The sequence below is a fragment of the Heterodontus francisci genome, chromosome 16, assembly GCF_036365525.1.
Source record: "Heterodontus francisci isolate sHetFra1 chromosome 16, sHetFra1.hap1, whole genome shotgun sequence".
NCBI classification, from domain to species: domain Eukaryota; kingdom Metazoa; phylum Chordata; class Chondrichthyes; order Heterodontiformes; family Heterodontidae; genus Heterodontus; species Heterodontus francisci.
The window spans coordinates 63465689-63479176 of NC_090386.1; the positions used below are offsets into that span (position 1 = coordinate 63465689).

The window sequence follows — 13488 nt, forward strand, 5'->3', positions numbered from 1 at the left end:
TTATCACAGACCTTCCCTTTTGTTCTTGCCCCCGCCCACTGTTCCCGGCCTCTGTACTTGCTTAAAACCTGCTCATCTTGAACGCTTCCAAGTTGTAACAAAAAGTCATCAAACTGAAACGTTAACTCTGGTTCTCTTCCCACAGATGTTGCCTGATCTGCTGAGTATTTCTAGCGTTTTCTATTTTTATTTCAGATTTCCAGCATCTGCAGTATTATGCTTTTGTATGACAAATGAATTGCTGCTTGTGGAATAAGGTGAAAATATTGCATAATATCAAAATTCTTTGACATTGTTAATGTAAAATGTGACGAATATAATACAGATTAAATGGTTTTAACCTTTAAACACTTAACACAAGTTTATCTAGTAATTTGTGCAAAAGTCTTGGAGATTCCACACACCATATTTTTATTAGTTCTGCAGCACATAGCTACAGCAGAAAAATAATTTATGGAATACTGACAACTATTAACAACCATTATTTATGTCCCTTGTGAATGTACATGATCCATCATCTAACAATTTGTTGGGCCCAACCAAGCTGTGTCTCTGCTCCAAATTGTACATGTCACTATAGCTCACTATGACAAGTTAGTAACCTAACATGCTGTAAGACCAATCCCTAACAGGAGCACACACAGTCATTACATACAAAGCACACAGAATGGGCAAACCTTCTGTACTCTACACATCATTAATCAAAAACAGATACAATAAATAGCATGAAAGATAGATTTGCATATATAAAACATCTCATCATTGCATATATAAAGCATTCTCACCTCTGAGAAATATTTTGATGTGCTTCACACAAACTATATTTGATGTGCTATCATTGTTGCTCGAAACTATGGCAGTCAATTTGAGCAAAATAATATCCCACAAAGAGCAATGAGATTAATGATCAATTAATCTGCTCTGTGTGGTATTGGTTGAGGGCTAAATGTTGGCTAGGACAATCAAGTGAAACATAAACTAGTTTTACATAGTAGTTGTTGAAACCTTGCAACCATAGACTTGTAAACCTAAGATGTATTCTATTGATTTAGTTATTGTGGCAGGTAAATTCTTTTAAGTTTGGCAAGTAAGTCTGCACTGATATACCATACTGATTTTTCTCAGATCTAAAATCAATCTGGAGCTTTTATGCATGTTACAGTTTGCAATAAATTGGTTATTATGTTTTGATTGATTTTATTAATTTATATTGTAATTATTTTCTGTCAACATCTAATTAGAAAAAAAAAATCAGGAAATCAGGAAAATACAGGGAATAGTAACCTAAATAAAGATAGAATACTGCCAACAAAAATTAGGGACACATATATTCACTCTTTACAATCAACAATTCATTTGTCTTAACATTAAAACAATGCAGCTCTCACATGAATATTCCCTGAACACAAACGAAAGTCTTTATCAGTGCTAATTCAGTCTTCCACATTAGTTTTTCTAATCCCACTGCCTTTAGCTTGTGCGGTTTATCACACCTCTGCTGAAAAAAGAGTGGCGGCAAGCCATGCTTCCAGAATACCACCAGAGTCCCACAGCTAGTCACCAGGAGAACCAAGTGGTTCCCATACTGCCATGACTGTCCCTTCTAATACTCCCCATCTCCCTGCAGGTAAGTATCATGCCACCAATAGCAACTGCCTACTCAGCACAGTTCAGATTAACGAAGCAGAGTATGGACTGAACCACTGCATTGAAAGAACACTCACTGTGGTGTACTCCACAATATGATGATGTTGTACTTTTACACAAAGTTTCCTTTACAACACAATATACTTTGAAAGTTATAAAACAGTATTTATTTTGGAAATATTTGCTATACAGCAACTTATTTTGTTCCATTGAGAGTCACTCTCTGTATTGACCAGGGTTCTAAAAGCTTTCAAATTTAATGCATCTGTTGCTGGCGGTATATTTAAACTTTAAGTTTGGCATGTAAGACTGCATTGATATGCCATACCAATTTTGGCTGATTTAAAATTACTTTGCAGCTTTTGTGCATTTTAGAGTTTGCAATAAATAGTGTAATGCAGGCCCCCACCTGCCAAGAATAGGGCACAGATATTTCGCCACATGGACATTACATTTTTAAATTGTTGCTGGGTAGAAAAGAAGGCCTATTACAAGGGGTTGCCAAGCCCCTGACTGGAAAGACATTTGCATAGTAACACACAGTGCTTGGAAAGGACAAAGGGACCACTCCCTGCTCCAATTTAATTCACAATGGACTTTTGATTACCAGTCATTGAAGGTGGAGAGCTAGCATTCCAGGTTAACTGCTAAGATGGGCGAATACGCAAACAGACGTGGTCACAACAGTTTAGTCACATGACTAACTGGCAGTTTTTTTTAAATTTGACCTTACCACAGAGAATTTGAACTCAGAAAGCTCTTTGCTCCTGGACTGAGAACATCTTTCTCCTGTCTGCTCCCATCTCTTTCTCACGGAACTGAAGACCCATTGAAGACACATGAACCCCAAGAGAGAAAAGTCTCTTAGAGTGAACAAGGTTTAAGAAGAATACTGGGCCCCAATGAAAAGCAAGACTACTTACAAAAGGTCAACAGTGAGCTCGAAGCACACTAAAAAGAAACTCTTCTGATATTGCCTCAAACCTCTACTTTATTTTTTCTTCTGCTCTTTTCTGTCTCTATTTGCATGTGCCTATCACGTATGCATGCTAACGTGGGGCTCGGCATGTATCCGTAGGCATTAACCAAATTAGAGTTTAAGTTTAAGTTTAAATAAATTTCATTTTCTTGTCTAAACCTAAGAAAGCCTGTTTATGCTCATTTCTTTGCCTTTTAATTGGAAAGTGGCAAACAAAGATTCACCAAGAAGGAGCTCAAAGCACAGTGTGTTTAAAGTTAAATTCTGTTACAATGAAACCAGGTGAAGCCTAAAAGGGACCCCTAAACCCCTTTCCCATATGCTCATAACAGAAATGTGGGTGCTAGCATCTGGGATTTTTCCCACAAATGAGAGAAATTGGAAGTGGGAAGCCAAATTGTCCCAATCAAAAAAGAGCAAGATTAATACAGGTTTTCTTGTGGTTGTGTGTGATTGAATACGAACATGTCTGCAACTGAAGCAAGTAGCTCTTCAAGCCAGGGTTAAGTAACTTGGGATAAGTTAAAAGCACTGTGTATGGAAGAGTTCAGAAAAATGGCTAAGCAGTGCGGGATCACTATATGTGGCAAGGCTAGGAAGTCTGAACTCCTAAGACTAGTAGTGGCCCACCATTTTTCCCTTGAATCTGAAGAAGCAGAAGCAGGGTTAGAAGCAGACTCTGACAGGGTATTGTAAGTAAAGATACAATTGGAACAGAGGAAACTTGAATTTGAGGGAAGAGGGAGGGAGAAAGAGAAGGCCTTCCAGAAGGAATGGTAGGAGAAAGAGAAAACCTTCCAAAAGGAATGTGAAGAAAAAGGCAGGAGAAGGAACGAATGAGAGAGAAAAACAGAAAGAATATTCCAGAAAGAATGCGGAGAGAGAAAGTTGAGGCAGCTTGAGTTAACTAGGGGGTGACAGTGTAAACCCAGTGAAAGCATGGCCAATAGAGAGGAGCAGAATTTAGGGCTGGCTACAAAATTGCTAAAACTCGCTCAATTAATTCCAAAATTCAATGAGGAAGATGTGGAAGTGTTTTTAGTGTCTTTTGAGAAACTGGCAAGGCAGTTAAAATGGCCAGCTGAGATCTGATCTCTTTTAATACAAAGCAAGCTAACTGGAAAAGCCCTTGAGGTTTATTCCTTGTTGCCAGATGGGAGTTCACCAAATTATGAACTGACCAAAAATGCTATCCTCGAAGCATATGAATTAGTACCCGAAGCCTACCACCAAAAGTTTAGAACCCTCAAAAAGCAAGCTAATCAAACATATCTGGGGTTTGAAAGAAGTAAGCAGCTGGCTTTTGACCAGTGGCTGAGGGATTTTAAAATACAGCTCAGCTATGAGACTCTCAGAGAAGTAATTCTAATAGAGGAATTTAAAAACTCTCTTCCATTCTCAATAAAGACCCATGTAAAGGAGCAGCGGGTGCAGAGAGCCCGGCAAGCGGCCGTTCTGGCTGATGAGTTTGCTTTAATTTATAAGTCAGTTTCCCAGTGGAGAACCTTTTCTCATCACCCCACACATCCGAAAAGGACAAAGGGTGGGAAGATGATTTCTGCCCAAGCAGTCCTGGGAGAGAAAGAAAAACAGGAGACAAAGCGGGCCCTCCTTGAGCCAAAAAGGAAGGTGCTGTGAGCAAGAGTGAGACCCGGAGACCTGTGTGCTTCCATTGTAATAAAGCAGGTCATTTAAAAGCTGACTGCTGGAAACTAAAGGGGAAACCAGCAGGGTTAATGGGTTTTGTGTCTGAAGGGAAAGTAACCCCTTGAGTGTGGCAAGCAAGCCCATAGTGATTCTCAGGGACACAGGGGCCACTAGTAGCTGTATCTGGCGTGCAATCTGGTTTCGGGACCAGTGACCGTAGGGATTGTCCATAGTTTGCCTGTGGACGGGGTTGACCTGCTCCTAGGTAATGATCTGGCAGGGGTGAAGGTGATAGCCCCCCAAGTAGTGAAAGAAAGACCGCAGGAGGTCAGAAAGACAGGGACGTGGCAGGAGGCCGTTCCCTGCAGTTTCCCTGAATGTGTAGTGGATCAGGCCATGATCAAATCAGCTCCCCCAGAGGAAACTGCACTGGCAAATGAGCATGAGGTCTGCCTGTCCGAGACTTTCTTTGGAAAGTTGGGAGACCCAGGGAATGAATTAAATGGATGTTCCCTAGCTGAGGCTCAGTGAGCTGACCCAATATTGGCTGCCCAGTCTGAAAGTGGAGCAGAGGGAGTCCCTGATTGCTACTACTTAAAGAATGAGGTACTGATGAGGAAATGGAGTTCTCCTCACAGACCTGAGGGCAAGGAGTGGACAGTAGTTCACCAGTTAGTGGTGCCGCAGAGGTACTGGGGAGAAATATTGAGAAGGGCACATGAGACTACAGTGGCTGTACATGCTGATATACGAAAGACCAAAGCCCGCATATGACAACAGTTTGACTGGCCAAAACTCCACAAAGATGTGGTGGAGTACTGCAGGAGTTGCCACATGTGCCAGGTTTCGGAGAAACCCCAATCTACAGTGTGACCTGCACCCCCTAAGTCCTGTACTGGTGTTAGGAGGACCCTCCTGCAGAGGGCTGGTGAACTCTAAGGGGCCCCCACCAAGAACAAAAGGGGACAGTGAGGCACACGGCTGGCAAAAGTTTAAACAGGGAAGGGGAAAAAGTGACCAAGAGGGCAGGTTAAAGGAACTCTGGGCGGAAGCCCTGGATAAAAACCCCTACTGTCTAGTCAGCCACCCCGATAAATTTGAAAAGTCAGACCCCACCCCCTCCTAAGTAAATGCAGACTCTAGAAGCACCCCACCAGAGTTGCAAACAGCATTTATAGGAACCTGCAGAGACAAAGAGAGACCTGTAGGGGGCACAGAAACCATGTGGGTGATGCCTCACCTGGTCAAAATGCAACAGGAGAGTGCAGTCAAGTCTGCACACATAATTGCAGGTAAGAGTGTCCCAGAGAACAAAGCGGGCCGGGCGGGGGGGGGGGGGGGGGCGTTAACAAAGAATCCTCCCCTTACAGTCAGAGAAAAAGGGAACCCTCTATCCCCTGAAGTCAAAAGTCTTTGCATGACTCAGAGTTCAGGATAGACCCGCCCACTAATAACATTACCTCAGCAGGAACAAAACCCTAGATAGCCATGGCAATGGGCAAACTGAAGAAAAGCTTCTTCAAAGAAGCACATGCTACTGGGATGCCAAAAACAAAAAAGGGAAGTTAAAGCAGCACTGGCACCCAGAACAGACCATTTTAATAAGCTTTAAGAGTTATGACTGAATGGAAGTAAATGAGAGAATTGCATGATTTTTCTTTCGGTATCTTATATTTCTCTCAAACCTTTTAATGAAATGAGCCTTTTTTTTCAAATCGCGTTTCATTCCCCTGGGGTTGGAAGTGTCATGCAGGCCAAGAATGCAGCACAGATGTTTCGCCACATGGACATTACATTTTAGATTGTTTCTGGGAAGAAAAGAAGGCCTATTACAAGGGGTTGCCAAGCCCCTGACTGGAAAGACATTTGCATAGTAACACACAGTGCTTGGAAAGGACAAAGGGACCACTCCCTGCTCCAATTTAATTCACAATGGACTTTTGATTACCAGTCATTGAAGGTGGAGAGCTAGCATTCCAGGTTAACTGCTAAGATGGGCGAATACGCAAACAGACGTGGTCACACCAGTTTAGTCACATGACTAACTGGCTGTTTTTTTATTTGACCTTGCCACAGAGAATTTAAACTCAGAAAGTTCTTTGCTCCTGGACTGAGAACATCTCTCTCATGTTTGCTCCCATCTCTTTCTCACGGAACTGAAGACCCATTGAAGCCACATGAACTCCAAGAGAGAAAAGTCTCTTAGAGTGAACAAGGTTTCAGAAGAATACTGGGCCCCAACGAAAAGCAAGACTATTTGCAAAAGGACTACAGTGAGCTCGAAGCACAGTAACAAGAAATTCTTTTGATATTGCCTCAAACCTCTCTATTTTAATTTTTCTTCGGCTCTTTTCTGTCTCTAATTGCATGTGCATATCGTGTATGCATGCTAGCGTGGGCACGGCATGTATCCGTAGGCGTTAACCAAATTAGAGTTTAAGTTTTAATACATTTCACTTTTCTTCTTTAAAAGTAAGAAAGCCTGTTTATGCTCATTTTTTTGCCTTTTAATTGGAAAGTGGTGAACAAAGATTCACCAAGGAGGAGCCCAAAACACAGTGTGCATAAAATTAAATTCTGTTACAATAAGACCAGGTGAAGGCTATAAGGGACCCCTAGACACTTTTCTCACCTGGTTGTAACAATAGTTAGTTAGCATGTATACCTTAATTGTTTTTATTAATTTATGTTGTAATTATTTTCTGTCAAAACCTAATTAGAAAAAAAACATCAGGCGATCCGGAGAATATGCGGAATATTGAGCTAAACAGAAGGGACTGCTCCAATCAAGAGCACAGCCATGCAGCAAAATATACTTTGTTGTGCTAAGTAGATTCTGGAAGATGAAGTTACAGAGAATGAACATCAATCTATCTGAAGTATAAATCAGAGCTTGACATTTATTTGGCAAACATGACCTTTGATACACATGTAATAAATCACAGGCACATGCAGCCTTTCCTACCCAAATGTGAAACACTCTCCCAGATATCTCTCAGATATAAAAGCTTCAGGCCCACCTTGCTAGATTGTAGGTTTTTCTTTGACACTACCTAAATATTGATCCCTTTAATTCTGTTATATCTATGTCCACACTGAAGATTCCACAAGAACAAATCTATTTGCATAGCATTACTACAGAAATATGTTCTCCTTTTAGAACCTTTTCTTTCAATTTTCAGAAAGGAATTAAGTACATTAGGTAAACTGTGAGCTAAATGTGATTCAATAAAGTATAGATATGGTAAACTTAGAACTCCCAAATGAAAAAAATTATGATTTTTTTTCAAGGAAAATCAACAAAGAAGATGCAGTGTAAGGATATAAATTAAACAAGGGAGAGGCAGATAAACAGACAGACAGAGAGATATGCCTGTACACACACACACACAGCCCAGCAACAAACTTGCTGATAGGTATGAAGGGATTAAAGTATTAACTAAAATGCCGAGGCTATTCATAACATTGGTCACAGGGTTAATCAGAGGACCCAGGTTGGGTGTAAAAATGTTTCTATGCAATTGCAGTAAGCTGCACACAATGTCTTTATGAAAATATAAAATGTAGTAAATTATAAAAATGAGCATGAAATAGTTTGGTGTTTTGAAAACTGGTGGCAAGAGATGATGCTATAAACTATTGGAGTAGTAAGTCTGTTTCACACCAGTAACTACACATAACTTAATATTGTTTCACGCTAATTAAGCTCCTAGACAAGTACCATCTGGCTGAATGCAACTGAAGCCCCAGATGAACCTTTCTTTCATTTCTGTCCAATTTAACTTTGTTCAAAACTAACACTTCTAATTCACTGGACTTGACAAATTGCCAGACAAGGGAAAACAAACCTGTCAATTATTAAAAAAAGGTTGTAAGGTGGATGGACTGGAGTTGCATTCAGTCACTTTGGGGGTGCTGAAGATTTCCTTCCAAAATCTTCTCAGTAAATTAAATAAATTGAATAGCATCCATGACATGGCAAATGGTACCTAGTATCTGGGAGAAACAGGCTTGATGAACTAATAGTTAATTTTTCATTCTATTCTATTTCATTTTCTTAATATATTATTAAATATTATTGAAAACTAATGTCGCACTACTGACTGCATGAGTAGTCACTAATTAAATATATGAGAGGGTAACTTTTATCTGTCTCCCTCATTAATTACATTTCCCATTGCAATAATTCATAATTATTTCAAAATAATGATCACTGTCATTGATTGGCTATCTGATTTATTTAAAGCGACTTTTTGACTTTGCCTGCCCATCTGCATACGGTATTGCACCCAATTTGTAAAATACTAACAGCCGTGTATTCCAGGCATTTCAAAATGTTGATTGGATTGGGATTGATTGGTAACTGATCCGGTGATATATTTGATACTGTAAAACTGCAAAATTGCTGATGTTTTCACATCATGTATGTTATAGCTTTTAAATGACAGATTGGTACATAGAAATATAATCAATTTTTCAAACAAGTCATTGGATGGAATTTATGCACCTAATTTAAATAATTTCTTAGACAGTAAAATAATCATCCCAACAATTCACTGGTCTTCAGTTATCCTCTGCACTGGATTAGCTTTTGCCCACAGTGATATTGCAAGTAATGGAGCACAAGATTAACAGGGCCAACAAATCATCTATTTTCATCAGTTTAGTTTTACCATCTGTAAAACGAATTTCATCAGTCCTCACAGTTATTTAGTCATCTCACTGCATCTTTGACATTAAATGGAAAAGACAATGCCAACAATGTAAGAACATTTAAAACAGAAGCCAAGTATATATGGTACATTGCACGAGATACTTCTATTCCTTCCTAAGAACAAGGCACTTCTCTAAATATTGTTACCAGCAATAATGCTGGAAAATCCTTTCAAACAGGAATTACCCAAGCAAGGTTGGACCAATCCAAGCTAGGTCTCTTCATCAGGAACAATGAAAGCACTCTCATCGAAATGCACAGCCATTCATGATACAAAACACTTTAGAAAGTCATTTCAAGCATGATTTGATTGCCCACATAAAATAATTTAATAAATCATTTAAAAGTGCAAAGTACACAATACAGTATTGTGGGTTTCAGTTGCATAAACTGGTTCCTCTATTAAAAAGTCTTCAAACTGCTATCTTGTGGAAGAATTAGTGTGGTGAAGACAAGATGTTAAGTATTTTTAACCAAACAAATGCAATCTAGAAGTCTGAGAAATCTGCAAATTAACTAATATTGATTTTAAAAGGTGTCACATATTTTTAAAATTTGGGACTATTGTATTTACTTTGGTTTTTATTCCTTCAGAAACAATCTCACGGCACCTTAATATGATAGATTGCGTTGGATGAACCGTCTGTCAATCTAGGTTTGCTGTAGTGATCATTTTATTCTCAAGCAGTTCCAATACAATACCATATACCTTGGATTCTTTAAAAGATTTGCATTTCTTGCATTATATTTATAAGTTGAATGAAATATGTATTTTGGAATTGAAAGTGTGCACTAAATTCACCAAATGACGATTACCTTGGCAGCCACCGAGGAGCTGGGCTTCTCTAAAAGGTCCCATAGTTTCTTCCTTTTCTCTGCACAGAAGGTGTTATCAAACTCTTCTCCCTCTCTATCCCTCATCGTTTCAGCTTCTCGTTTCAGTTCCTCGTTCATTTGCTCCTTTTTCTGATGATACCTGGCCTGACAACAGGACTCCAGGTAGATCTCGTCTATTCCCCAGTAGTCAAGCTCCTGACTGAAGGACAGGGCGCACATCTCTTCCATCATATGCAACTTGCCCGTGCGGTAAAAATTCAAAATAGATGTAAAAGCCCCGGGGTGACGGTCAAAAAAATATTCGTTTCCCTCCAAATTATAATCGTCACAGCTCTCCATAAGGGACTCGTGAGTGTTGCAATCTCGGAGCTTGCCCAGTCGCGTCCGGGGTAAGCGGTCCAAGGTTCTCCAAAGTACTTCATGTGCAAGTCCCCCAACATTGAGTTTTACTCTCCTGGAACAAGCCTTGCTCCTGATGATCTCCATGGGATCTGGAGGCAGGGAGTTGGTCGACCGAGATTCCCCTCTATTTATTCCCGCGGGCATTTTTCCAATTTTCTTCAGAAAGGCTGGATTTAATATTACACTAACTGCCCGGGTGTCAGAACTCAGTGCAGGATTTTCATCTGGCCGCTTTTGCATCCATTCTCGAAGCTGGGAAAAAAAAGGTATTTGGTGGTAAGACCCAAAATGTTTCTCAGATCCAAATGACCTACAAAACGGAGCAAGTGCATCTCTAACGCAGTGTCAGGCAGTGCGGGTGCGCTGCTTTATCCATTAATCAGTGAAACAAATAGCTCATTTAATCTGCTCAAGGGACAGATTTCCTTCTGAGCAGGCGAGCTCCCAAAGGCCAGAGAGCCGTGTTGCTGCAGGAGGCGAGTGAGCGCTGTCCACACACTCGAGCTGAACTGCAGCGCAGTGACAGGCATCTCCTAGAGGGCAGCAGTCACCTCCCGGCTATTACATTCCCCTCCCTGAGAAATCCAGAACTAATCAACTTATCCCCATCAACTAATGGCAACATTCGAATACAACCATCGTTTTATGTCCCATAACAGCCTCTCTAAAGTTGCAATCTGCATCAAAAAGCAGCGTCCATTTGTTTCTTGTGCATTTAAACCTGAACTTGCTTCTTGACATAAATAGTCTATTTTTAAAAAAAAATCCGCTGTCGTGTATTTACTGACAGGAACTCTAGAATTCAGCCCCGATTGTGGCCGAACCCCAGATATTTGAGTTGCAATTTGGTTTCCACTCCTAAACCAGCAACTTGCTCTGTTGTATTTCACCTCATCAGTAGCAGCCTTTAATATATAAACTGCAATTATGATCAGCTGCACATGACGTTCCATTATAGAGACCGCGAAACACTGTCATTGGAAAGCTTCTGTATTTTAATTACTGCTAAATATAAAGACATATGTTCTTTCTTTTCGGATGTGATATTGCTAAAGGTGAAGCTATAGTTTGAATATTTTTATTTATACAATAAGCAACCGCGTTAAACGGTTAGAAGTACTTCTGAAGAGCCCAGCAGCAGAGGCATAACTAGACAATGTTGTGTACATGTTTTAAAATGATACTGAAGTCTACCCACGTACGTCAAGAATTGAACGATCGCGGTCTCTTTAAAGCAGCCGAAATGTTTTCGTCTCGTTACTCCTCAAGGAATTGAAAACATTTCTACAGAATGACCAGCACGTGGAGGGAGCAACCTGTTCTTCAATAACCACGTGAAGTTGATATCAATTGCCAAAGATATCCCATGAGTTTCCAAGTAAAGATGGCAGATCCATGCTGCCCCACATTCCTTAACCAAAGTTACTGCCATTTTATTTTGCCCGATAGCTTAACAATCATTTTGTATTCCATTCCTATCATGCCCAGGAGCCGCGTTTGGATTTAGTGCAAATTTAAGAAGACGCGACCTTCCCCCACTTCAATTGTGCTACAATGTGAGCATTTTCTTCAATGCATTCTCTAAACTCTGCTTTAGATATGAATGTACTCAGTCTAGCTTTGTGAGAAATGAACTGATCTGCAGAACTGCCAGAGTATTGAGAAAAAGGCAAAAAAAAACCACATGGAGCGACTGTTTACCGAGCATTTTCAGAGTGAGAAGATTTTCACGTTGTTTGTCTTGTGAAGTATTTCAATGCTCGCCCAGTTTGGGCAGCCAGAACCGTGCAAAATGGAATTTGGTTCATTAGCGATAGAATAGGTCATGTCAGAATAGATTTCAAATACAGCCGAGTCACATTGCCAGCATTCAGTGATTAAGGACGGCATTGATTAAACAAACTGTTCTGTGTGGAAGTAATTTTAAAATTGACAATTTATGCTTACGAATGGCAATGCGGACGAATGTTTTGAAACGCGGAATAAATTGCACGAACAAAGCTTGATCCTGAATATTAACTTAAAATTGTATCCTCACTCAAGCTGACTGCAGCAGCGGATTAAAAAGTCTGCCCTTCCAAATTCGTGTCTCTTAACTTTACATTCAACACCCTCCTGGTTCATTAACGATAATATTGATTTCATGGCGGTAAAGTTTTAAAGAGATTATTTCAAGATATTTGTTCGCTATTCATCCCTCTGTTTTAATCTGGCGATTTCCCCGTGGTAAATTTGCATATGTGTCAGAGCCTTTCTGGTGTTTCCCTGATCAGTGTTAACGTTCCTCAGATGACAGCAAATTTTCGCCATCGTTTTCGATGGAGCTCCGTAGAGTTAGATTGGCAACAGTGCAATTTGGCGCAATTTGCTAAAAAGCAATATTCCCCGCCCCCCACATAATAATTGTCTGAATCTTCACTTAAATAATGGAATGAAAGTAGCGTTCTATTTATGCCCAACTACATATACCAATACATAGTTAATCTTTGCAATTAGGTCGAAACTGGACATAAAACGGATGGCTGTTTGTTGCATAGGTTTCTTAAAAAAAACAAATGCCAGCTATGAGTCCTATGTTATTACGAGTGAGCTCATTTCAAAATCATTAACGTTTAAACTGCAGTGGATAAAGCCGGTATCCTCAACATGCACATCTGTTACTTACCCTGATGATTACAGTAATAATATCTTTTTAAACCCATCAAACACTGAGATTATGTCCATAGCCTAAAATTAGCTGGAGATGATGTAAGAACCTTTTCTTTTACGAACCTTGTGTAAAACCTATTGCTGTTTTGGAATAGAATCCGATTGGATTAACAGGGGCTGCTTAGAGATGAAAACGGCTTCGCAACGCCAAGCAAAAATGAGCACACATCAGCTCCGCTCCTGCACTGATTCCAGCTGCACGTTTTGTCATCCAGTTCGTGTTTTTTCCAGGGTCCAAACAATATCGTGGTCGGTGAAAGGCTTTCCTAATTTATTTCCGCTGTCTGTTAATGGAGATCAACAAGTCTAGTCTGGTTCGACAAAGGTCCCTTCATCCTTAGATTCTTCCTGAATTAAGAAGCTCATAATCTATAGAGAATGGGAGGAAACGGCGGCACCTACTGGTTGGCTTTGTTTTGCAATCAACTCAAGACTGCTGCCTAGGTTGAATCCGTTTAGCTTGTGTTTCTGGTTGTCGAAAAGATTCTTACTGATTTCAGATTCACTATTAGTGTTTTGCATTGTGTTTATCAGATATTGTTTAATTTCATTT

General features: G+C 40.0%; 1 protein-coding gene across 1 annotated transcript in view; it reads right to left on the reverse strand.

The window, feature by feature from the left end:
* The window catches only part of kcnb1 (potassium voltage-gated channel, Shab-related subfamily, member 1), a 365065-nt gene extending 352001 nt beyond the window's left edge, over positions 1-13064 (reverse strand). The window contains exons 1-2 of the mRNA XM_068048804.1: positions 12999-13064; positions 9804-10478 (exon numbers count right to left, since the gene is read on the reverse strand). Of these exons, the coding sequence (XP_067904905.1) occupies positions 9804-10466 (663 nt within the window). The 5' untranslated portion in view covers positions 10467-10478; positions 12999-13064. The remainder of the gene's footprint in view (positions 1-9803; positions 10479-12998) is intronic.
* Positions 13065-13488: the final 424 nt, after the last annotated feature.